Below are 24,345 nucleotides of genomic sequence, written 5' to 3' on the forward strand. Positions count from 1 at the left end.
ATATGCGGCCATAATTTCCAAGATAAAGACGTTCAAACCGTCCAGAGCTCCAGGTCCGAACGGTCTAGCCAATATAGTTATGAGAAAACAGCCCGAGTTTTGGGCGAGCGTATTGGCAACACTGTTCAAGAAGATAATGTTACTGGGGCAAATACCGAGCTCATGGCAAACAGCAGTATTGATACCTGTTTTTAAAAAGGGCAATCGCCTAGATCCCCCTAATTATCGGCTCCTCTCCATGCTGGACACAACGGGTAAATTGTTTGCTTCTTTACTGCTTGAGGAATTACAATCATGGGTAGAAAGGGCCAACATTCTGTCCATCTTCCAGTGTGGATTTAGGAAAGGTTATTCAACGAGTCACAATTTAATGGTCATGAACCTGTTGAGAACTAAAGCACGCAGTAAAGGTGCACCACCTTTATACGCTTTATATATTGATTTTAAAGCAGCTTTCGACACCATCCCTAGGGAACGTTTGTGGGCTAAACTTAACGGTCTTGGGTGTCCAGCAGGCATCCTGTATTACCTTAAATTGCTGCACTATAATACGTAAGTCAGACTGAAATTAGATCAAGAGGGACACCTGACTGATAAAGTGCTGCAGAACAGGGGGGTGAAACAGGGCTGTGTGACGGCCCCCTTGGTATATAACCTGTATGTCCATGACATACCATTGGCCATAACGGCCGTCTCAAATTGCCCACCTAAGATTGGGGAGCTGGTATGCACTGTCCTGGCTTACGCAGATGACTTGGTCATTTTTGATCACACAATCAGTGGCCTACGCAGATCGGCCACTGCTTTGTGGGATTATGCGAATCATAATGGCCTTACTATCAATCTTGACAAGACTAAGGTATTGCGATTTACCAATAAAAGAGTGTCACGCGTAAATCTTATGGTGGGTAAGAACATAATCCCTTACGCCCCACATTATCGGTATATGGGTATTGACTTTGAGCCTAGTGGTGACTATAGCATATGCAAACATTCTCGGATGACGCGAGCAGCGCAGGTTACATCGCTGGTTGCGAACTTCACTAACAAACAAGGAGGTTTCACGTTATGGGGCACTCGCCAACTATATGTCCAGGTTTTTACACCCATGGTGACCTATGGACTAGAGGCCCTGTTCGACCTAGATCTTAGCTGGCTACAAGTAATAGAAGGGAAATTCTGGCGGCGGGTCTTGGGGCTGCCCCCAGGAATTCCAATGGCCATTTTACGTCTAGAGCTGGGTATACCGTCATTGAAAGCTATAGTGATGAAAAAGAGACTAGGGTTTTTTATTAAAATGCGTAGTGGTACAACAAATCCAGTATTGATTGCTATGGATAAAGAAATATGTAAAAAACAAAATTCCCTCTCACCCGCTGCTATAATGTTAAGATATCTCGCTGATATAGGATGGAAGTATCGCGAAGGGGACTACACCTGGCAATTTCAGAGAGCCCTAGATAAGCGAATAGATATGTGGGATTGGTTGGAAAATTTTGCCCACCTCAGTGCATTGAAAAGTTATGAATTTGTGAAATTCAGGTTGTATACATATATGAGACCGCAAGATTACCTTAACTTATGCCCTTGCAAAAGACTGCGACGCTTTGTACTCCTATTAAGACTGGACCAACTCCCGACCCTATGGGTCACGGGCCGGAGAGATCGATTGCTGTCGACATTAAGGATCTGCAGATTGTGTAAAATCAATAATGTTCTTGAGACAGCTAGACATGTCCTGACTCAATGTAGTAGTATGACAAACATAATACATAAACATATGGGAAAGTATACGCATGACTCTGTAACAACCTCTAAGGCATTATTTTGGCATCACTGCTTAAATTCCGAAAATATCCACATTTTTACTGCTTTATACAACATCTGGTTGGTCATAGAGGGAAAATTGGGCATTAAGATCTGAATAGGTAGCATTATCTACACTCAGGAGTAGTGATGGGATACACCTTTACTAGAACCCTTCTTGGGCTATGCGTGACTCTGTAATTGTGAATCCTGTAATTATGAATTCTAACTCCTAACCGTTTCTTCCAAATATTGCCAGTATTTCGTATCCTGGTGAGCTCTGATGTGATTCCCACAGGGCTTGTTTTAGGATGATTTAGGTTGTTTTAGGTCTTAGAATGTATGATTGTGTCTATGCTAGATTTATTTATTTATTGTTATTAGCATTGCCATTTATTTAATTGTGTAATCTTAATCTTATTATTGTATTTTTGTTGCCATGTATGTGTAAAGTTTATTAGCTAAACTGTAACACATTAAATAAATAAATAAATAAATAAATAAAATAAATGAAAACATTTTGAAGCTATGACATACCATGGTTTCAGACAAGAACAGTAAGTATGATTTACGTTTTTCAAATGAGAATTTGGGATAGATTTATAGTGATTCCTACTATATATTTCCTCGCCTAATCAGCAGCACCCGTTTAATGGTTTGATTTTCAATAGCGAGACTAGGTAGTCGAATATCTGAATGAACGCCACCATTTGGAGTTGGACCTTTGATACACCCGTACTTTGTGATGTGGCAGCAGTTTCTTGTGCCAACTTCCACAGGAGGCCACAGAACAGAGAGTAACAGTTTAGTAATGCGGCCAACGGTAAGTTACCAACCCTGGAGCCTTCGCCTCGATTTGTAGATCAAAAACCTATTTGCTTAGACGACAACGTGTTGCCGACTGGGCACTTACCTGCAGTTGGTGCCAGAATGACGCCGCAGGAATAGCCTCTGAACACTGGGCACTAAGTGGAAATCGTTCGGTCTCACCGTAGGGCAGTGGGCAGAAATGAGCCCGTACCAAGCGGGCATGTGAGAACTGGCTGGAATCACATTTGAACTAATTGAAATTCAAATCTAATTGTTTGTATACTGCTCTCTTGGTCTTGACGCCCTCATATTGTTTTAAGATTAGAAAATTGATTCAAATCAATTTCAATCATTGGGAGACGAAACTCAAAACGTTTTCAAAGGTTAGTACCCTAACTCGAATCATCTGAAATGTTTGGCAGATTTTCGTTTTCTCTTGGATGCTTTTGCGTTTAAATTGTGTTTATTTGAATTTATTCTGATACAAGGTCGTAGCTCAGGTTGAAATGTTTTTTAAACAGATTCTTACCAACAGGAGAACCCTACCGTTCAAACTGGTTTGTATGAGTTCAAAACACAGACAAGGAGAATCGGACGGGATCAATGTTGAAAGGAGATCAGTGAAACGTTCTACATACGCTAGCAGGCAACGGTAATTCTCCGGCTATGGGTGGGGTTTGAACCAGTAGGCGCATATGTGATAAAATGCAGTCTTGCATAGCTCAACTTGTGCTGTTTTGGGTCCAGTCTGGTCACTATTGGTTTGAACTGCAAACAAGGCACATTGAGCGTTTGAAGTCTTGGTTCCAATCCACTCCTGAGCTGTGCCCTTAGGGTGCTGGCTGACTAGAGCTGATTCAAGCCATTATATTTTTGATTGCAACCAAGATTCCAATGGAGGGTTGCCCACCTCTAAATAGAATACTATTAAAAAGATTGCTTGCGATAGATGATTAGTCAACCGTCAACTGAGCCGCTGGCATGAACAGCTGAATACAAATATCATAACATCTTTAGGCAACAACTGTTTGCCTGCGTTCAAGGATGCAGATAAGTCAAGAGGAATCAAGGTGTAAGATATACCACGGTCTCTGGTTTGAAGGATCTGCAATCGGATGCTCTGGAGGGTTGTTTCAGAGTCATGCTTGGAGCAGAACCCTCACTAGAAACAGCTAAGTATCCCATTTAATTCAAGATGTGCTGAGATTGTTTTGGTGACAATAGTTCCAGGGACCTTTGCGCCACACAAGGGGGACCTGATATCGATGTAAAATTTGCAAGGACATTGGGATGTGTCATGGGTAATGAGACATCCTCTCATTTTCACTGTAATTGTTGTTGTATTGTTTATTTATTAATATAGCGCCCCGGGCCGTCAGGTATCTGGGCGCTTCCAAAAGTTTAGGTTACAGGTACTTAATCAAAGATAAGAAATACAGTACAGTATACTGAGGGGATAATGCAGGGATAATTGCATGTTTAAGTGGACAAAGACTATCACCTTGGCATAGTTATGTATTCATAAGGTATGTAATGATTGGGAGTGATAACAGATGTCCAGATGTGCCACTCTTCTAGTGCAGATGTTAAAGCTAAGAGAAGTTGTAGCAAGTGATGATTAGGAGAACCTTGAAAACCTAGGATGGACACAAAGTGCACTTTTATTTGAAGAGGCCTGGATGGCAGATGGGACAGTGCTGGCTCTAGAATCTGCAATGTGTGACTGGGAACCATGCATCAAGTTTTTGCAGAGTTCTTTTACGGGAGTCTGGGGAAGAGATGGCCGGAGAGAGGAAGTGCGAACTCTTTGAATAAAAAAAAAGAGAAATGAGAGTTGGAGGTCATACTTTGGCAGTAAGCTGCTTTGGATCACCATTCTGTATGTTTGTCGCCTCCGTAATATACGATGCAGGCAGAAAGAGCTGATGTACGTTTTTTTTTTTCTCCAGTGCTTTCGAGAGCTCCAGAATGCCACTTTTTAAAAGTATGCAGGTCTTTAATGTACCATTTATTTAAATGTTGCTTTATTAGATTTGGGTGCACCACATCTGACCGGAGCCACCGTGCTCCAGGGCTTCAAAATATCTTTCTCAAGGACATTACGTTATTAATGCCATTTAATGTGCTATCTGACCTGACATCACACCGGTCAGATAGAACAGCGAGTAGAGTGCTCGCTTTGACATCTGAGTGCAGGCTCGCAGGTTCGAATCCTGGCAGGGCCAAACTTAGCCTTTCATCCTTCCGAGGTCAATAAATGAGCACCACACACCGTGGGTAATAATAAGCAGCGCTCAGATACCTGAGGGTTCGTAGCACTATATAAATGCTCAATTATTATTTAGGATAGTTGTATGTGAGTTTGTAGAAACTGCTTCAAGTCAGGTAAATGCTTGAAAGAAGGCACCCAGAGCAACTTTGTTGAGGTGTATAAACCAGAGAAAGGGAACTGTAGCAATCTTGAGCATTGTTTTCTAATCTTAAAATAATCTGAGAGTGTCAAGACCAAGAGAGTAGTATAACGGTAGAATTGGAAAGTTCTGTGCACAGACCACGTCTAGGCTGCGGCTAGCTTGATGGGTGGGTGGGTGGTTGTCGTACAAGGTGGGAAAAACCAAGGTAAACAGAATCCCCAATCACCTCCTGGACGTTCTTACAGAAAGGATTTCCAAACCATTTATTATTTGTTCTTCAATCGCAGGATTTCTTAACTAGCAAATGCTTTTGAAGTATCTTCATCCATTGTAAAGGACATTCGAAATGCTGGTGCTCTGTGAGAAGACTGATTCAAGGGAGGTGATTTTCCTGACAGTGTGTACCAGAGTCTCAGTACAGCGACAGGAAAACTACTCATTTCTTAAGTGGTCATTTTGGTAGAATGGTAACACTTTCCATTCGAAAGTCAACATTTATTAAGAGCTGGGCATTGAGTGGCTGTTGGTGAACCCTTAATCACTGGTCTGTAGAAATCGAACAGGAGGCTTAGTTTCCAGATCCTGCGGTAAAAGCCTCACAGTGTGACCCTGTTGATTTAACTACCAGGATTACTTGACAGTTATAAAGTTGCAGTGGACAATTTCAATACACAGGGATCGCAAAGCATTTGAAACAGAGCATCAAATCAAAAGGAGTATATGCCAGTTTATGCATTCCCTCTGTTATGCAATATAAGGCCAGGTAGGGGAGTAGGTGACACAGATACCGGGACATTTTGTAGACCTGTTTCAAGAGAAACTGTGGTCCTGGTGAACAAGCACATTATTTCTCACTACCCACCCAAAGTGAACAGGGCAAAGACACAACACCTCCATGTCCGCCTTTTCTGTATATGAAATATTACCTATTGTTTATCATGGAAACCAACAGAGGGCCTGATTCATGGAAGTGTTTTATAATGGCGCAATCCCATAGGAAAATGTTCCATGAATCAGGCTAAGAATGTGTTAGTCAATCACATCATCTAAATATGTGTTTGATGAAATTGATGAAAAAGATACAGACCCTGCACACAATTTGCTTGCAGTTTCTCTTTAATTAAACAGTTCTTTATCCTGTTTAAAATTCCTAACACACCACTGGAGCTGGAGGGACAACATAGTGTGGTGATTGGTTTGTCTAGTAAATAAATTAGCCTTAGCCAGTCCATGTTGGACTGCAGCCAAAGGTGGTGTTTTCTGCATTTAATTTCAGTAAATTGTCCTCATCAAACGTAGTTGTTTTTATTGTACAAATTAGATAGCACTAAGTGAAAATCAAGCCTGAAAATGACACTTACTTTGCATATTTTGTCTAATGCTGTGCCATGAAGCTTTGCATCAATACTCAGTTGAATGTTAAATGCTGTTTCTCAATTTGTGATAGTCTGTATGTTAAAGGTAAGCATATATGTAGACATTAAATTAGAAGGTATTTGTTGCTGCATCCTTCTATACACCTAATCAAATTAACACAGTTAAAAGGGAATGCAAGGATTTCAAAATACATTTCCACCATCTAAAGAGGTGCTCTTCCAGCATTCTGTGCTCTGAAAAGTTGATAGAAACATCCTTGTGTTGGGACATAGTTAAATACATATCATGAGAGCAACCTTTTACTTCAAACCGCTGAAACGTTAATAACGAGTTGTTTTATCAGTCAACCTGGCCATACTACTGCGGATGGTCATACACCTGCCCTGCTAATGAGAGAAGACAGTGTCCGCGAGGCCTTTAACATCCACATACATTTGTTTACCAAAAGAAGAAACACTATCAAACAGATTGGATGTGAGGTCCCAAGCATTGTTGATTACTTATGTATTTCTGTTCTCTCTGCTGTTGTGAGTTGATGAATAACAACAACAAAAAATCATGGCCACTGCTGCCCAATGTACGCTGCCAAAAAGAGCAATACTGAAAAACAATTAATCTCAACTTAATACTGTTATCCTCAACATTGGGACTGTTTGCTTTGGCTTCCACAGATGTGAGTTTTAATTTAGGAATGCTTCTTTTTTCAAGAGCAATACAGTGTTTTACATCCACTCAACAGGTTTATTTATGCATTTACATACAACCTTGGAACCCTGAATAACCTAGGCCTTTAGATAGTAATAACAGTTTTTCAGACAGTTTTGGAGTTGGTCCAACACATCAGTAGTAAGTAAATGGCAAGAACGAATCATGCAATCTACGTAAAAAGAGCTGGAAACACAAAGAGTGTGTTTGAACTTCCTGGTGGTTCTGCTGATGTCATGAATTGGCATTGAGCTCCTGGAAGCAAAAATACAGGAAGAGATAATTGGACTCATTTTGGCCCAGAAGATGTACATTTCTTGTGTGTCAAAAGAATACAAACAAAGCTTGAAGACCCACTAGTGGACGCAATCTATCATGAGTTTCTATTTGTGTGAATGCGTGTTTCTGCGATTCCTTATTGGCCTTGTTTGCCGAAGCATGGCTCTTCGAGAAATCTTAGTTTGAAAATCCCTTAAACAGCATGATGTTCCGGTCTCATTATTATGAAGCCGGCACAAGCCACAGGATCATTGTCAGACAATGTGTTAGCTATTCAGGACAACCTGAAAATGCCAAATGATGTATGCAGTACTGGTTTCCTTCACTCATTGATGTACTGTTCATCTCAAATGGGATCTAGTGGTATATGCTCAGCTTGAAGGGAGCAAATAAAGAAGCAAACGGAACAAAATAATACATTACAGACCTTCAGATGGAAACAAGAGAGCATGTTGTACAAGAAGCAACCTTGTGTGCAGCCTCTCCTGCACACCATTCTCCGTTCATTCCCCTTTCTGTTTTGCAAAATTGGGCAGACTTGTACCCCTTGAAAGCAGAGACTTTCATACCACCACTCCAACCCCAATCTGCAGAAACAAAATTCCTGATCATGGATGGAAATGTAAAACAATAGATTTATCTGGACGCTTTGGCAACCAGGGAACATTCACAGTTGACCACATCCCTCGTGAAGTTCTGCACGCCCAATGATGATATTTCTAGGTTTGTTGACAGATGAACTGTTCTGCGTATGCACCTATATTTACAAACACACCCAAAGGGGGTGACTGTATATCTTTCAAAAGGTAAGGCGTTTGGTGGTAAACAGATCAAAAGGATACAAAGGGCCGATGTCAATCAGTGAGCTTCCTGTATTTCAAAGTTGCAATTGTCCAAAACAGTGCACACATAAATAGCTAATAAGAAGGGCTTTCACATGATATTAGGACGCCAATCCTTGGATTCCAATCCGCAAGTTCAGGTGACATGCAATCCAGGACTGGCCATGTCCCCCCTATGAACGAAGGACACTGTCATTGATTTGTTGACGGAGCCAGAAGAAAATCCATTCCAGGTTTTGTGAACTTGGGCATGTCTAGTTCATCTCTGTGGAACCTAATAACCATATATAAAAGACAGCCCCCCCAAAAGTGCTTTGTGTAGAAAAGGAATGTACACAGTACAGTTAATACTGACTCAGACAAAAGGTGTATTCCAGTGCTTGAAGACAGAGGACAGTGCTGGAAAACATTCAAGTTTTATGAGCATAAAGGCTTTGTTGACAAAGAGTTTCCAACCTTCCACTAGACTAACAGCAACACGTATTATACCTGTATGGCAAATATTGATTGCTGTCATTATTATTAGGCGCTCAGTGCTGCCTCTGCTGTGTAGAGATGTGTGGTATCCCAGCAACGTGGGGCAAACAGGCGGGTATACAGGACCGGGAGCCCTTCCTTCAATCAAAGGGCCATTGACCCCGCTCCTTGCATTTAATGTCAGGGTTTCAAGGTTGTGAAACAATCAGGGACAATCGCCAGATGCAAGTGTTGCACTCAATTGTCACCCGTCAAAGGGCATTTTTCAATTTTATTAAAAACAATGTTCAAAATAAATTCCGTAAATTTGCTCTTCCAATAATCTTCACACTCCCCAGAAGTTATTCTTTTTAAGTAAAACATCAACTCATCCCATCCAACCACATTTAAGCAGATATAGCTTTGTTGCTTTTGGTTCAACTCATTTCCTCAGAAAGCTCCAAAACATATCAATTATGTCCAGTTTCACAGCACAGCAGTTTTCGGGGATCCGATTTCCTATCACGAGTAACTCGTGTCGACGTTTATAAAAATCGCCATCTTGTTCATTCATGGTTTGAAGCAATCCTGCCTTGAAATGTTGGTGGATGCAATGTGACAAGACGCTGTTCACATGAAAAGGTTACATTCTGGTGGATTTATGAAGGTTATCACCAGAGCAAATGTATTGACACACATACACACACACACACACACACATGCACAGAACATACAATACTATATTTTAAAATGGAACGCCCCATCTTTTCTAACATACCTATGACCCGTCTCAGAGATTTGTAACCCGCCTTCATTGGTCTGACATATAGGATATAGGTAATAGTGAAAGGGAAAGGCAGAGCAGGCACATTTCCCTCAGATATGACTACGGTTTTCATAGATTTCTAAGATTTTTGTGGTCCAGGTGAAGTGACTCTGTCCTAACATTCTGCAATTACATTCCTAACATGTCTTCCCATGTCAGGTTTATGCTGCTGAGAAAAGCCATGCCTTTTGAGCACAGTTCATGGCATTTCCGGGTACAGTCTTGTAGTTTCGCATTACAAAGCGTGAACTAAAAGGCCAGGATTAACTGAGCATATCACACATGAGGTAGCGTTGGGCATTGAAGAACATTGCATTAGCAATTCCTCACTATCAAAGATAGGCCACTGAATCCCTATTCTGGAAATCCCGTGTTTCTTCGTGTGATGCATTGTAACAGAGAGGGACCCAGCAAGTAAATTAAAAAGGAACCCCAAACAGTATTGCAAAGTGAATGCGAAGTGAGGTTCTCCTAAAGGAGTCTATTGCTTACAGCTCTGTGAAACAAACAATGTCAGCACCTGCTGACAAAAAGAGGGTTCCAGGAGTGAGTGATACATGGCCTTCCATAGAAACCTTTGGCATGCACACTGTGGCCAAAACCCTGTGAGCACTGAGAGGAACCCAGTATTGAAGTCCTGCTGGAATCAGAGAGCCCGAGTGGCAAGTGGCCTGTCAACTTGAGAAGTTCGCCTCAACTTCAGGAATCTTCACTGCTGGCCAATTTTCTGTTTTCCTGATTCGAGCATTTAAGGGTATTCTGCACTTTCACCGAATTACTCTTTTGCAGAATTGTTTTTGATGCACTCTTTGCCAATTTCTTTTTAACTGTAAAAATGCAGATGGCAAGTTGGGGTAAGGTATATCGAAGGGTTTGGGGTGGGGCATAAGGGGGCAGCGGATCTCCCCCAGGCATTTTTTTGGTGAATACAAAATTTGTAAAATCGGTAAAAAGAAATCTTTGAAAGTGTCATTCGGTGAAAAAAAGACGAGACACGTTCATAGATCCGCGTTTAGCCTTTAGCCAGTCACTCCCCCATTTCACTCGTTCCAGGTCTCGCAATAACAAGCCTCTCACTGATGTCTTGGCCCATCAGAAGGACTACTTTGCTTGTTCAATGGCATGGGTATCATTTTTCCTCATTGCCTCATCTCTGTCTCGTGGTATGGGTGCATCACAGCAGTAAACTTATTTATACACTTATTAAATATTTATTTTATGTGGCACAGCTTTTTGTGTTACATTTACTGACTAAAAATCCTATTAGCACAAGACAGTCATTATTGACTTCCTCTTAGTGATCCTGAATGATTATAGTGCGATCAATACTTTCTGGACCACAAACAATTGCATTTCTCAACACATCTAACATACCAAGCTACCTGGCTTCAATGTGCTAGTACATTCCTGGAATGGGACTATCCGCCGGGATAACTGCTCTTCCCCTAACTTGGGGGCAGGCGATTATCCCTTTCTCCTGACCCCTCCCTCGGTCCATAAGGCTTAAGCATTCCCTCTGAAATATTTCCAAAGTATGCCTGAGAGATTGGACTACAAACACGTCAGACAAATTGTGCCTGTCCTGAGTTTACTCTGCTATTGTTCATTAACATTATGAACCTAAGCACATACATGTGTGTATACCAGGTTTTAAGATGCAGTCTGCAGCGTGAGCCTGTCAGCTGTGCTCCGGGATCATCCGGTTCAGGCAGCATGGGGAATTGCCACTACTCGCTGCAATTCACCTTGAAACAACGTCACAATCTGGGCAATCGAGTTGTGGTGCTATGCCAATAAACACAGTCAGAGCTGCCTTATCCTAATGTGATAGCCCAGAAGATCACACAATGGTTAGTGAGAGCTGTGTGTCACCTGTACGTCACAGGTGGACCTTTCATACGGTGCCATTGTCATTCTGAGGCCAATCAAATGCTTGCCATGGAGTTGGGCTGAGGGTATTAAAACACCAGTCATTTGTACCACTTTGATATGGAAACCTGGGGCAGTTATCACTCTATAAAGAGCATACCACCATTACTCATGTGCCCAGTAGATTTTAGTTTAAGTTCATGGGTCCAAACCTCTTCCAGCCCGCTGAGTTAGCAAATCAAGTGTGCAACCACTCAGTCTGGGGCAGCTTCTGTTATGTTAATCAGCTTTTATACTGTCCCAATCACCACTGTAGGGGCCATACAGCAATGAGGCTGGTCTGAAGTGTGTAGACTCTTGTGCGGCTGTCAAGGGATAGCCAGACTGTAGCCGAAGGGGTAATAGAAAAAGGTAATGGAATTGGTGTTGGTGAAGCCGGAGCCGGAAGTGGATGAAGGGGAGGGTTAGTGAGTATGTCCGTAGAGGCAGTGGTGATGGAATTGATAATGGATTGACTCAGAAAGCTGTTCTGAAGGAGAGAAATCTAGCCTGTGAAAACGAGCAATTTCTCTTTGAAGACAGCTCGTACAAGCTCCTGCTATAACTATGGAAAATCCCATTTTGGTGAAACTCCTCTCGGGACTCATTCCCATTTTTCCGCAAAGTAGAAATGTGTCAGCCTAGTCTGCAATGTAATTCATTTTTTCGTTTTTGTGGGAGGTTGGACTGTCAACAAAGCCTCTTGTTACGCATGGTGCCAGTTCTCCTAGAATCAGAGTGAGTAACTGTCCCGCTAAAATCCACCAAGTTTTCTTTTTGTTATAAAACTATTGTCTTAATGACACTCGATATGGTCGATACAGTACCATAAGAGAAACTGAAAGGTATCAGGCACTTTTCTGAGGTTTAAGGGTGGCAGGACTCACCTTTTGGTGATATAAAATAACTACTGCACCCTCCTGCCCCCCAAACATCTGCTCTTTCACAAACTCTGCAAAGTCCTTCAGAAGACAATTCCCATGGATGGACATGACGGTTCAAGGTGCCACCTTATTTGTACACTTTGACTTCTGGCGTGTATTCGTCGGGCTTGTAGAGGTACTTCCAGATGGCGTAGTAGTGGATGCCAGCCCCGATTGCCACAAAGAGGTGCCAAATGGCGTGCGCAAAGGGAATGCGCCCATCGCTTTTGAAGAACACCATGCCCAGGCAGTAGAGAAGTCCCCCAATGATCAGTTCCAGGAGGCCGTCGCGGTTAGCCTGTTAGGAGACAGAAGGGTAGGCATAAATCAGGAGCGTTCTCTCCCGGCTCCTATACCACGTGGCGGCCATTGAAAGCCAACAAAGTGTATCCTTATAGGACCCCCCCACCCACTCTTCTTCAATTATTGTAGTCTCATGTCCTTAGAGTGTGTGCGCCTTACCAAACTATGGCGATGACATCTGAACCTAGAGGATCTAAGGAAGGTGGCAGTTAGGGCACAGAGAGGTAGGCATTTTTTTTGTAAGTGCCGCGAGAGGCACAGAAATGAATCCCACCCTGCCTGAGATGCACGCCACCCTCTCATTGCTGCTCTCGGCCTTGAAGGCCGACTCTTTCTATTTGGTGTTCCCTAGCTGATGTTTTCCCCCCATTCTTGACACTTATTCAATATTTCTTTTATATTGGTATAGTTTCTTTTGCATTTCAAGGATTTACTGAATGGTATGCAGGTCTGCTCTAGGAGGGGCTGGTAATTATGACTCCTGCTCCTTTCTAGGGAAATCTTTTTAGATCAGGATCCAATAAAGCCTGAGAAAGTCAAATTCTTGCATATGCTTAACTTGTGCATGCTGCAAGGATGCAGACTGTACCTGCTGTAGTCCAAGAAAATTATTATGGTTAGAAAAACTCAGTACTTGGAGGTAAGAAAGTAAAGGAATCCAACAGGGACTCATTTGCAATTCAGGCACTTGAACTATTCTGGGCCCTTTAACTAAAACAGGGGATTTTCTTTTTAACTTACGAGCCTTCAGAGATGAGTCGGACAGATATAAGCCTTGCATCTCCACAGCCAGGGTAGGACACGTCTGATGAGCCTGAACTAGGGTTACATGTGTAGTAAGACCTCAGGCAAAGAGTGACCTTTGTCGTTTTTGCATGTCCTTGTTCCACACGGAAGATGGGCAGGATGTGCCAGAGTGCCTGTTCAAGGAAATGTTTGGGCCATGCTAGATAAGACCACCATAGTCATATGGTCCTATGTTCTGTTTACAAAATTAAATTCTTATTACAAAATAGGAGTTGCCAAAACGCCCTTTGCCTCTGTGGGGAGACACCTAGGATACCCTGCCACTCCCCTTCCCTCGCCCTTCCACTCCACATTCCACTTGCCCCACCTATCCGCACCTCCCCATCTCACTTAACCTGCCTCCTCCACTGAAGCGGCCCATCCAGTCCCCTTTCGTTCTTTATGTTTTTCAGAGAAGATGGTCCACACTTGCAAAACTTCATCTTGAGAATACACGGCATGCGCTAGTCACAGCATACGATGGGACCCTGCCTGACGCATCCCATAGGGCGGTGCTGATTGAATGAGAAAGCCTGTCTGACACACTGACGGGGAGGAGGAAAGCAGGCAGACCCAGTTCTGCTGGGCGACCCTGAGGAAGAAGGCAGGGCCCTTCATTTCCATAATGGATTATTGATATGCATTGTTCAGTCTCTCCTGTTTATGTTTTGTAGTCAATTGGTAATTTCTATCTAATTTAGGGTTTTTGGGAGATATTCCTACTTTTTCTAAACCAAAAAAAATGACTTGGATAGTTTCTTTTTTCTAAGGTGGAGGATCTTGCAACACTGTTTTGATTCTATTGCTTGATGAATTCATATTTTTAATGTGAGAGATCCAGCGTTGGTTTCTTTTTGATTTTGAAAATTATCTTTCATTTGCATTAGAGGAAAGGCACACTTTTCCCCCTTGTTTCTTTTTCTGGGCGTGATGTCGCCTTACCACAGTGGACGGGGTGGGCGTAAGTGCTGCCAGAGTTCTCTTTTGATACAGCACTGTGGTATTAAACAGCGTGTGCCTTTGTGCTTTTGTACCGGTTCAACCTGGTGGCTGTGTACATCAATTGCCAAACAAAAGAGGCGATGGCTGGAAGGTTAAGAATTAATCTTTACAGCCAGTTGCCCTGGCAACCCTCCAGACCATCAGTCTTTAGCTTGCCAAGCCACTATAGAAAAGGGAAAGACCATATGCAAAGCAGTCTTGATCCCACCTCAGAAGAGGCAGTCCAGCCTGAACTCCTTGGTCCCATCTCTTCTGCACGAGACCTCAAGCACCCGCAGACATGTTTCGGCCTCATCTTTTGACCAAACTTCAAAATTAAAGAACCTCTTCTGTTACTGGGCGCATGCTAGTCTTACACGGCAAGGATTGTTGTTTCATTGCCACTGCTCGTGGCCATGCCAGTCTGACCCAAAGCATTGACACATGTGGTGGTTAACTTTATTGAAGGTGACCAAGCAGTAGAAGGGGTGGTTAACTGGCATCCAGCAATAGAGCCACTGCCTGCTACTAAACGTTCTCATACTGAAATGTTTGTTGGGAAAGTCAATCTTTCATGATTGGCATGCAGTGTGAGAGATCAACTATATTGTACTTGGTGGGCGTTCTGTTACTGGAAGCAGTTGATGCATCGATGTCGATAGTGGAACCATAGAAACAGAGAGAAGCTGACAGAGACTGCAGTGCCTGCTGGATCATTTTTCATGTGTGGCTAATGGCTGCATGAGAGCATACGAGGAACCCCCAAGCCTCCACCAACGGGATGAAACCATAGCGATGAGGGGGAAATGGAACATAACCAATAACGATTGCAGTTTCCGCCTGCCCCTGTACTCACCAGCCAAAACCGAAGCTATATACGAGAGCATGATTATTTCATGCGTGCACAAACGCCTTGGATTCCTAAGGAATCCCCCTGCTTTGTAGCACCTGCATGGAAAAGGGAAGAGAGAGAGGTGCTTGGAGAGGAGAGTGCGATCCGTTCGCAGTCTGCAGGGCGCTATGCCGGAATCCAGGCACACAATAGGTTGTGTACAGAAGCATGCCGTGCCATAAGTGGGGCCTCTGGCTGTGTGGCCTGAGGACCGACGAGGAAGAAAACAGGAGCCTAAGCAGGTAAGTGGAGGGAACGGGTCAGGTGGAGTGCGGTTGCCGGGGATCCCCCCAAAAAGAACCTGGAGAAGGGGGTGGGAACAAAAGACCAACCTTATGGAGATGGCCTTCGTGAACTGGATTCTGCAAATTCGGTCTTTTGTTCCTGGCATTGAGACCCTGATCCATGAGATCATAGAGGGGGGTTTGGCAGAAAGATGGCCTAAAACCAATTAACGTACAATAAGAAATGTAATTTGTCAATGGTAGCAAAAAAAAAAGGAAAGTGGCCTGGGAAACCCATGAGATGGAAGGCTGCTCAAAACAGGTCCCACAGAGAAAACATAGGTAAGAAAGAGAATGAAGAGAGTAAGACGATAAATAGGCGAAGGGCACAGAACGACAAAATGTAAAAGGTTGCTGGTTAGAAGACTCACCAAAAGATATTCAATAGAGGAAGTAGGCCTCCACTCAAATCATGAGGACCCCCATGCCTGCATCCAAAGCAACACAAAGGGCACAGGCGATCTATCCATTCTACCAAAGAGAGCCAAGTTATTGCCACCCACAATCCCTCTATAGCGAGAAAAGCAAAACACGGACATACATCACAGGCGTGTGAAAACCACTCCCTCAAAACTAATAGGTAAAAAGAAAGAGAAAGATGACGCGAGACATATAAAAGGGACCCGAAGGCTTGAAATGGCAGGCTTGTACAACAATATTTAAAAAACAGGATAACAAAAATATAAAGAGTTTTGAGGAGGATAAATGAACACAGCATGGCCAAAGGTCAGATCTGTGCTTGGCCTAAGTGAGTTTAGACAAGATGGAGGATATGAAATTCAATCAAACAAATGGCATGAGGCGTGTCACATTTTGTGAGATATGCCCTTTCTGGGCTTAGCTCCTCTTGCTTTCCCAAAGAATATTTATAGGAACGGTAACCTACTTTCCACCAGGAGAACATCCATGGGTAAACCAAGTACCAGGGGAGAACGGTATTCTGCTGGGTCACAATGCCACAAAGACAAATAAGGCCTAGTAGATAAGCCCCCTGGAGATGTAACCAAAGGTTCGAGGAAATTGATAAAACAAAGAGTAAATAACAATTTTTCAACCAAAAATCTAATTTGGAAAATCAAAACGTAGTTGTAAATCAACATGCATAAGAAAACGTCAAAGGGGAACCGACCGAGATACAGCAACGAGAGATAACCAAAAAGATGATTGTTTGATCAAGCAGATCCCTTACCAGTGGGAACAGGTGAAAATGATAAGGGCAGCACAGAAGGAAATGTGGAGAATGATAGAAACAATCCTAAAGCAATAAGGTAGTCCAGGTGGAGTAACACAAAGCGATGTGGGGAGTAGTGTGTGAGCACCATGACGGGACGCTGGAAGAAGGTGGGAAGAGTGGAGATCCGAAGGATAATAGTAGCAGAGAAGAAAGCCAAATCGGAACAAAGGTTGGAGAAAATCACTAGCTAAGGAGGAATGAATGAAACTCAGATAGAAGTAGAAGGTTCAGAAGAGGATGGCAGCAGTGGATCCATAGAAACGATAAACCTAGCCAACAAGGCATGGCTACATTGAAAAGATATGCAAATCCAGGACAATACAGACCAAACTCAAGAATGGGGGATGTGGGACAAAGTGTGTATTTTTAACCAAGATGGTGGAGGCACAATTGCTTGTGGTCTTGTGCACTGCATAATAGCTTGAGCAAAGGAAGGATAAGCTGTTGCAATTGAGGATCTCTTGACAACACCAAAACTATTGGAAACACGTGTTTACAAAACTAAGAAAAACACTGTCTGGGAACGATCCAAGTAACATGATGTGCTAGAGGCTCCCAGCATCCGCCTTCTTTTGGCGTGGCCCTTTGGGCGTTAGCCGTATTTGCACCTTTGACACTCTGTACTCCTTAAGTATACTGTAGCAAGGTATCTGGCAGGCTGTGATGTAACATGTGCTGTGATGTTAGCTTAGGTAGAATGTGGGCACTCGGTGTGTTCTTAGAGAGTGATGGTTGGGAGATCAGAGTGAGAGTGGCCATTATTGGGTGTGGGGCAATCCCGGTGTTCCTCCTGTGTATCCTGTCCTGTGGACCCTACCATCCCCTGTGTTTGTACTACAGAAGTTGATCCTGGCTTGGACAATAAACCTTATTGAATTTACCTGCTTCCCACAATGTCACGTTGTTACACTGGCGATGAGGATGGGATGGTAGTTGGCCCCTTGTGATGACATCCGGTGCTGATGGAGGGGGGTGCAGCAAGTTGAGGACACCGCCCCCGTTATCCTGCCCCACACCCAGGAGTTTCCCAGCTGCAGCCTGGCACGGTTGCAAGGGCAGGACTGAAGTTTTCGAGTACGCTTCCTGCAGTTCCACGGATGTTCGCGTGAGACTTCAGTCCAGGCGTTGTTGTGTCTATCCCAATAGTGTGTTAGGCAGCCCCTCTCACTTTGTAGCGCCCGTGTTCCTGGTGGCAAAGTGAAGTCTGCCGGGTTCGGACGGTGAGCGTTGCTCGGGCTGCTCATGGACAGAGGGGCCAGGAAGCGTCAGTGCCCAGTGAAGCATCGGTGCCCAGGGCAAGGCGCTTTCCTGACACAATGATGGGAAGTACGGCCGTTGCCGGTGGGTCGGAGGCAGCTGCTTTAGAGTCTCCCGTGGGCCTGTCAGATGTGGAGCGCACAGGCCCGGAGGCGGAGCATCCTCCGGGTGTTTCTGTCACAGGGGTCCAGTGCGTGGGTCCAGAGGAGATGCCCCATCCTGCTGGTCAGAGGATGGAGTGCCGGCAGCCTTGGGCGCCCAGGACTCGTCCGGTGCCCAGCATGCAGAGGACGCATGGGGTTGTTTCCTGTGGAGCCATTGGTGCTAATTGCTTGCCTCCGGAAGATCTGACGGAGGCCGCTCCTTCTAGCCATGTGATGACGTGCGCTTGGAGCGGCGCAACAGAGTCAGGCCACGTGGGCGGTCATTGGTGTGCCTGCGGGAGATGCCCAGCTCACGCCAGTGTGGCAGTCACGTGGGGCTTGGGCGGATCTAGCGTGGAATCCGACGGAAGGTCGTTTTTTGAGGAAAGCGACGGCTGGGACTTCCGGGATTTCTGTATAGTGCAGAATGTTGTTGTACATCGTTTAAAGGAGGAGTTGAGCCGAAGTCTTCCAGAGTCAGTTATGTGTAAAGCAGGAAGTAAGGAGATATGTTTGGAGTTTAGGCAGACTTTATATGTAACACGAGATTTCACGTTTCTGGATGATGTTCCGGGGAGTTTTCGTGAACCAGCAGGATGTGACCCAAGGTAGAGACTCTATTCATTAGGTGAGTCGTCATGGGCCTTTTTATTTGTGTTAATGTTGTGGCCTGTTGTTAGGGGTCTAGGTCCGTTTTGGTCCCCGGGTTAGTGTGGGTTGATGTTGTTTGAGGCCGTTGTCTTTCCTGTCATGGGTCGTGTTGTGGCCTTTTTGGGTATAGGTGTCCTGGATACTTTATAACTGTATCTTTGTATCTTCCCTTTCTCGGACATGTGGGAGGGTTGGTATGGTAAATGGTGCATTTTCGGGGGTCAAGATTATTTGTGCATCCATGTTCTGATCGGTAGTTGATGACCTTCGCATTTTGGATTTCCATATTGAAGACATATGTAAAGAGTTGGCGGATCAACTCCGGATGAAGAGTTTATTGTTGTGAATATGCTGATTTCCCCCCATTATATTTGACATTTTCACTATGTATCACTAAAGTGGATTGTGCTTTCATCGTGTGATGTCGAGTGGGTTGTGTGTGAAAGAATGCCAATATTCGTGGTGGATATGGAGAGGGAACAGTGCGTATTTCTTCACCTATGTAATTGGCCTTGATCTTGACAGGCCTGTGTGGGCACGTGGCTGTCCGCAGTGTTCACCATAATAGGTGTGTTTTCTGTGGGGTGTGAGAAGAATGAGTGAATGCAGATGTCGGGTGGGTCTGTACACATCAATTCAGTTGTGGCGTCGTTAATGGTGTAATTCTTAGGCGTCGTCATATGATTTTTGGCACTGTGTACTACGTTGCTGTCTTTTGCCGTTGAGTAGGGTAGTTACTACGGAAATAAGCTGTGGCAGTTCTGGAGTCAGGGTGTGTATTCCATTGCTGTCTTTTGCCGTTGAGTATGGTAGTTACTACGGCAATAAGCGGTGCAGTTTTGGAGTCAGGGTGTGTTGTGCTAGTACAGGTGCTGGGCGGGCGTGGTATCTAGCGCTGCTGTGCCGTTATTGTGGTTGCTAGTACAGATGCCGGTTGGGTCTGTAGTCAACCACGGGTAGTGTCTTCTGTTGTTGTTGATTTAGACACTAATATTGAACATTAATATGGTTGCCTTTGGTTGGTGTTGTCTAATGCAAGGGCGGTTGTGTTCACCTGAGTTATTGAAGTTGGTTTCTCCTGAGTGTGAATAGTGCAAGTGTACACAATTGGTACAGGAGTTTGGGAGCTCTTATTGGTTCTGAGCGTCCATGTTATGGTTCATAGTGGTTAGGGAATGGTTTTACCACTGTGTTGAATTAGTTCAATACCTGCATGTTTGGATGATGGGTGTTGTTAAATGTGTGTTGGGGTGCAATTTGCCAATTTAAGGTGAGCTTGCTAGGTGATGTTCTGACCATTTGGTAATGGTAGAGGCTAAAGCGGTGGTAGGAAGCAGTGTGTTTCGAGCAGTGTATTTCATCTATTAAGAGTTTCTCGGCAGGTGTTGGGCATTTGTTGTTGCTCTTGGTAGAGCGGGGTAGTGCTCAGCGGTGGCAGTGCTGAGGTTCTGGGGGGCAGCCCAGAGCATAAGGAGTTAGTGCGATGTTGGTAAGGGGTGTTAGTGATTAGGTTTTGTCTCCGGACAATTGGTAGTTGTAAGCGTGGCAGGCTTATGTTCTGAGGGGCAGCTCGGAACTGGTGGAAGTGCTGTTGTTATTTTTAGTCCTCGAGGGTTCTGCCGAGATGGTTTAGGCCGTGGTTGTTCAAGTTAGGGTGCTTTATTTTCGGGTGACCTGGTTGGTAATTTTTACTGGTCTGGTTGGCCTGTAAATGATACTTTATGTGTCTTGGTGCTGAGCTTCTGGTCATGGACGGCCGCTGTGTATTAGAGGTTAGGTACATGTAGTTTTCCATCCTTAGGGAAGTGTGGTTTACTGCTGGTCACTTATCCATCCACTTTCGATGTGTTGTCTTCCTTTGGATTTGTTTGCAGTGGTGTTTCCTTAGTATGTTATGATGTCCCTCTTCTCTTGTGGTTCTCTAGGAAGAAAGAAGTGTAGTAAGGTAGCTGGCAGGCTGTGATGTAACATGTGCTGTGATGTTAGCTTAGGTAGAATGTGGCCACTCAGAGTGTTCTTAGAGAGTGACGGTTGGGAGATCAGAGTGAGAGTGGCCATTATTGGGTGTGGGGCAATCCCGGTGTTCCTTCTGTGTATCCTGTCCTGTGGACCCTACCATCCCCTGTGTTTGTACTACAGAAGTTGATCCTGGCTTGGACAATAAACCTTATTGAACTTAACTGCTTCCCACGATGTCACGTTGTTACATATACTTTAATCCTAACCACTACATTTATTAATGTTTACGATAGCAGTATATTTAAAAAAACATATGGCGCTGTCCCTGCGCCCTGCTAGCCGTGACCAGCAGGGCATGCCAAAAGGGCAAATGCGGACAACACACTGTGCCAAAACCTAATGTCCCGCTCTGCATTTCACAGTGACAGGCCACTTTAAGGGCCCGTCACTATGCGGTAAAAAATAAATATCCTTTCTAAGATTGTTTGAAGGATAGAAATCCAAGTGGGAGTGCAGTGGTTCACGCCGCTGCTCGCCCACTTCAAAAGCAACACATGAAAGGTTCAGAAATGAACCTCTCATGCATTTTCCCATCCCTCACGCTTATTCCAAACAGGCGCAGGTGAGGTCTTTGATTTTTCTGCATTTCAAAGTGCATCCCATTTGTGAATTGTGGTGTGTGCATTGAAATGTTCAAAGATATTTATGCAAATATGCAAAGGCAGCGAAAAAGAGCCTCCGAATGTCAACATGTAAAATGTGCACATTTAGATGCCCTTTGTAAAGTTGCGTGAGCTTTTTTGGCGCAAGTGATTAGATGGCGTAAACAATTTCTCTATTTGCACCAAGAGAAACTGCCCCAATATATTTAAGTTCATAAAATGTGTTAGTCCATGGTTTATCTGGAGTTTGTCTTGTCAGCTGTTGAAAAATACATGAATTGAATTTCTATATTGAAGATCTTTTATCAAATGAGGTTTCCAAGAATAATTATCAAATCCCAATTTGATCATCGTGTGTTTTTCTTGTGGGTGGTGTAATATTCAAGACTTATTTATGCATCCTTTGTATTTTGGTAAATGTAATCTGTAAATGTATTTAATTTAATTATATGCCAACACGTAGTTTCACTTGTCACAAGATTAATTCATAAACTTTTTCTTCCTGTTGTCAAAGCATTTTAGTGCTAGTTCTCCAAGAGAAATAGGAAGATGTTTAACCTGGTGGTTTCCATTTTTTGGGAAAGATTAACAAAGGGAAAACATCATCTATGCCCCAACCCTCCCCCCCAGAAAAAAACATACCATACTCCTACCATTCATAGAGCCCACCAATTGAAATCTGCTGCTACAACCTACAAATATACCATCTCCTACTCATTGCTAGCAAACATGACCAAAAAAAGAAAAGGGAGGAGTAAGCACGAAATACAAAAGCCAACTACACGTCTTCCTTGCTCTGTGTATTCCTTAAGGATACTGTCATCTGTACCGTCATACATCCTGCTGACCGTGGTCAATAGAGTGCCCCAAAAGGGCAAATGCGGCCAATGGGCTGCACCAAAGCGCATTGTCCTGCTCTGCATTTCACAGCGACAGGTCTGTTGAGGGCTTCAAAAAAGAGAAAATGTTTCATCCCCAGGTCTCCTGGTGATCTGGTTGCTCCAGGAGTGAGGAATGCAGCCCGTCCAGGGCCACAAGTCATGGCAGTGGCAAAACCTCCTAGTGAACCTTCCCGGAACCACCAGGGCATTCAAGCGCAGTTTCATTCCAGAGCACCATTTCTTCCAGAAAGAGGTCAGCATGGCTGTTAGGAAAGATTCCCATTTATGTGAAGTCTTCCCTCCACTTGTGTACCCCCCAACTTGTTGCTGCTGTTTAAACACCATAGTCTGAGTTTACCAGTAAAGCGCAGCCTTAAGATGCACTCCTCTGGGCTTTCGCTCACTTTGTTATGGGGAAACTGACATGCCCTTAAAGACAGTCAGTACTGGGAGACTTTGTTTCCCTTAGTCCTTGCCAATGTTGCAACTTTTCTGCAACATGTTACAAGTGCACAATGTATCTTACAGTACAGTGGGCTTGGGTCTTCCTTTCATTTCCAAAGGCCCTAGACTCCCTCAAAGGATTTTTTAGGAGAGGTGCAGATGTGCATTGGAAAGAACTATTGTCAGCTTAGCTTTTTGCATATTTGTAACCCTTTCTTGCCATGCAAACCGCGCTTACTGCATTTGGCATAGGAAGGTGGCCAGGCTCCAAAATGGCCATGCCACGAGGCTCTTTGTCCTGTCCTTTGGCCATCTTGCCCCTTTGCCTTCCCCAGTTCGAGCCGACCCGAGTCTGTCCTTATTTGGGTATGCATTCACCCGCGAAACACCAAGCTTTCGCGGGCTTCTGCATGCCTTGTGTGTGTTCTTCAAGGATGTGGGTTGGACTGTCTAGTTCCAATACACATCCTGGGTGCCAGAGAGTCTAGTGTGCTGTGAATGACTGGGACCACCGTGGTTGATCCATGTCTGGTGTGCCTGTATGTGAGCAGATCTCCCATTGGGTCCTCTTCGTTTTGGCGCAGGAGATTTCTGGATAAGAGAACACCTACACCAGTTCGATCTCTTGAGTTCTCACTGAACCTAGGATAGGATCCAAGTATCCTGAAACTAAGAAGCCGAGTCAAGGAACCGCTGGTGACACGCTGGAAGGTTTGGCACCCTGAGCTTGCTTTCACCCCGCTGAACCCCTCTGCTTCTGATCAAATTAGAAGGTCTGCGAAGGCGCTTCGACCCATTAGAAAAGTGGGACCTACTATTCTCAGCACCTTCATCAAAACCTGCAAATAAGCATTCTCGTAAGTGCCCCTTGGCCAAACAGCGGGCTGACCAGCTTGCACAGGACCTTTGCTCTGACACCGCCACCATTTTGAAGAGACCCTTAAAACTTGGTACATTGCAAGCTCTGTGTTCACGGCACTCTCACACCGAATTTGGTACACTTGGCATTCCCAGGTCTGGAATAAAGAGAGAATGCCCGAACAGGAATACACGCGGTTACTGAGTCATCCAGCCGTGGTGACAAACTTTGCAGGTGCCTTGCTGCTGTGCCCCCTGTGCCCTGAAGTCTGCAACATTGAAACCATCCTGATCCATTCACCAGGAGCAGAGAAATCGCCACTGTCCCATTTGGGAACCATCACTGCAACTTCGCCGCTGAAAGTCGCAGAGCTGCAAAATTGCTGCATTTGAACCTGCAACTGAAGTGGACTCGACTGCCGAAGTTTGGTCCGGAGTGCACCAGGGGTCGGTGACTACCTGCAACCCTTATCGGTGGCCCCTAGCACATCCATCCACTTTTACACACGAGTGTCCCCTGAGGGCCACTCACCTTTCCACAGGTAGCCTTTGCTATTGACCCATTCCCAAGTCCTGGAACCTGTTCTGCCCTCTTGGGTAGACCCTCCATGAATAGTGGGAACTTCCTGAGCTGCTACAGCCCCTGCAAGAGACCCTGTTTTCA

The 24,345-nt window shown here is 44.3% G+C and overlaps 1 protein-coding gene across 2 annotated transcripts in view; it reads right to left on the reverse strand.

Annotated features, from left to right (window-relative positions):
* Nucleotides 1-2,313: 2,313 nt before the first annotated feature.
* The window catches only part of MMD2 (monocyte to macrophage differentiation associated 2), a 452,296-nt gene continuing 430,264 nt past the window's right edge, over nucleotides 2,314-24,345 (reverse strand). For both annotated transcript variants that reach the window (XM_069645518.1, XM_069645517.1), the window contains one exon: nucleotides 2,314-12,644. In XM_069645518.1, coding sequence (XP_069501619.1) covers nucleotides 12,435-12,644 — 210 coding nt within the window. In that variant the 3' untranslated portion in view covers nucleotides 2,314-12,434. The remainder of the gene's footprint in view (nucleotides 12,645-24,345) is intronic.

Source organism: Ambystoma mexicanum, chromosome 2p (genome assembly GCF_040938575.1).
Source record: "Ambystoma mexicanum isolate Mex_15411 chromosome 2p, UKY_AmexF1_1, whole genome shotgun sequence".
Lineage (NCBI taxonomy): Eukaryota > Metazoa > Chordata > Amphibia > Caudata > Ambystomatidae > Ambystoma > Ambystoma mexicanum.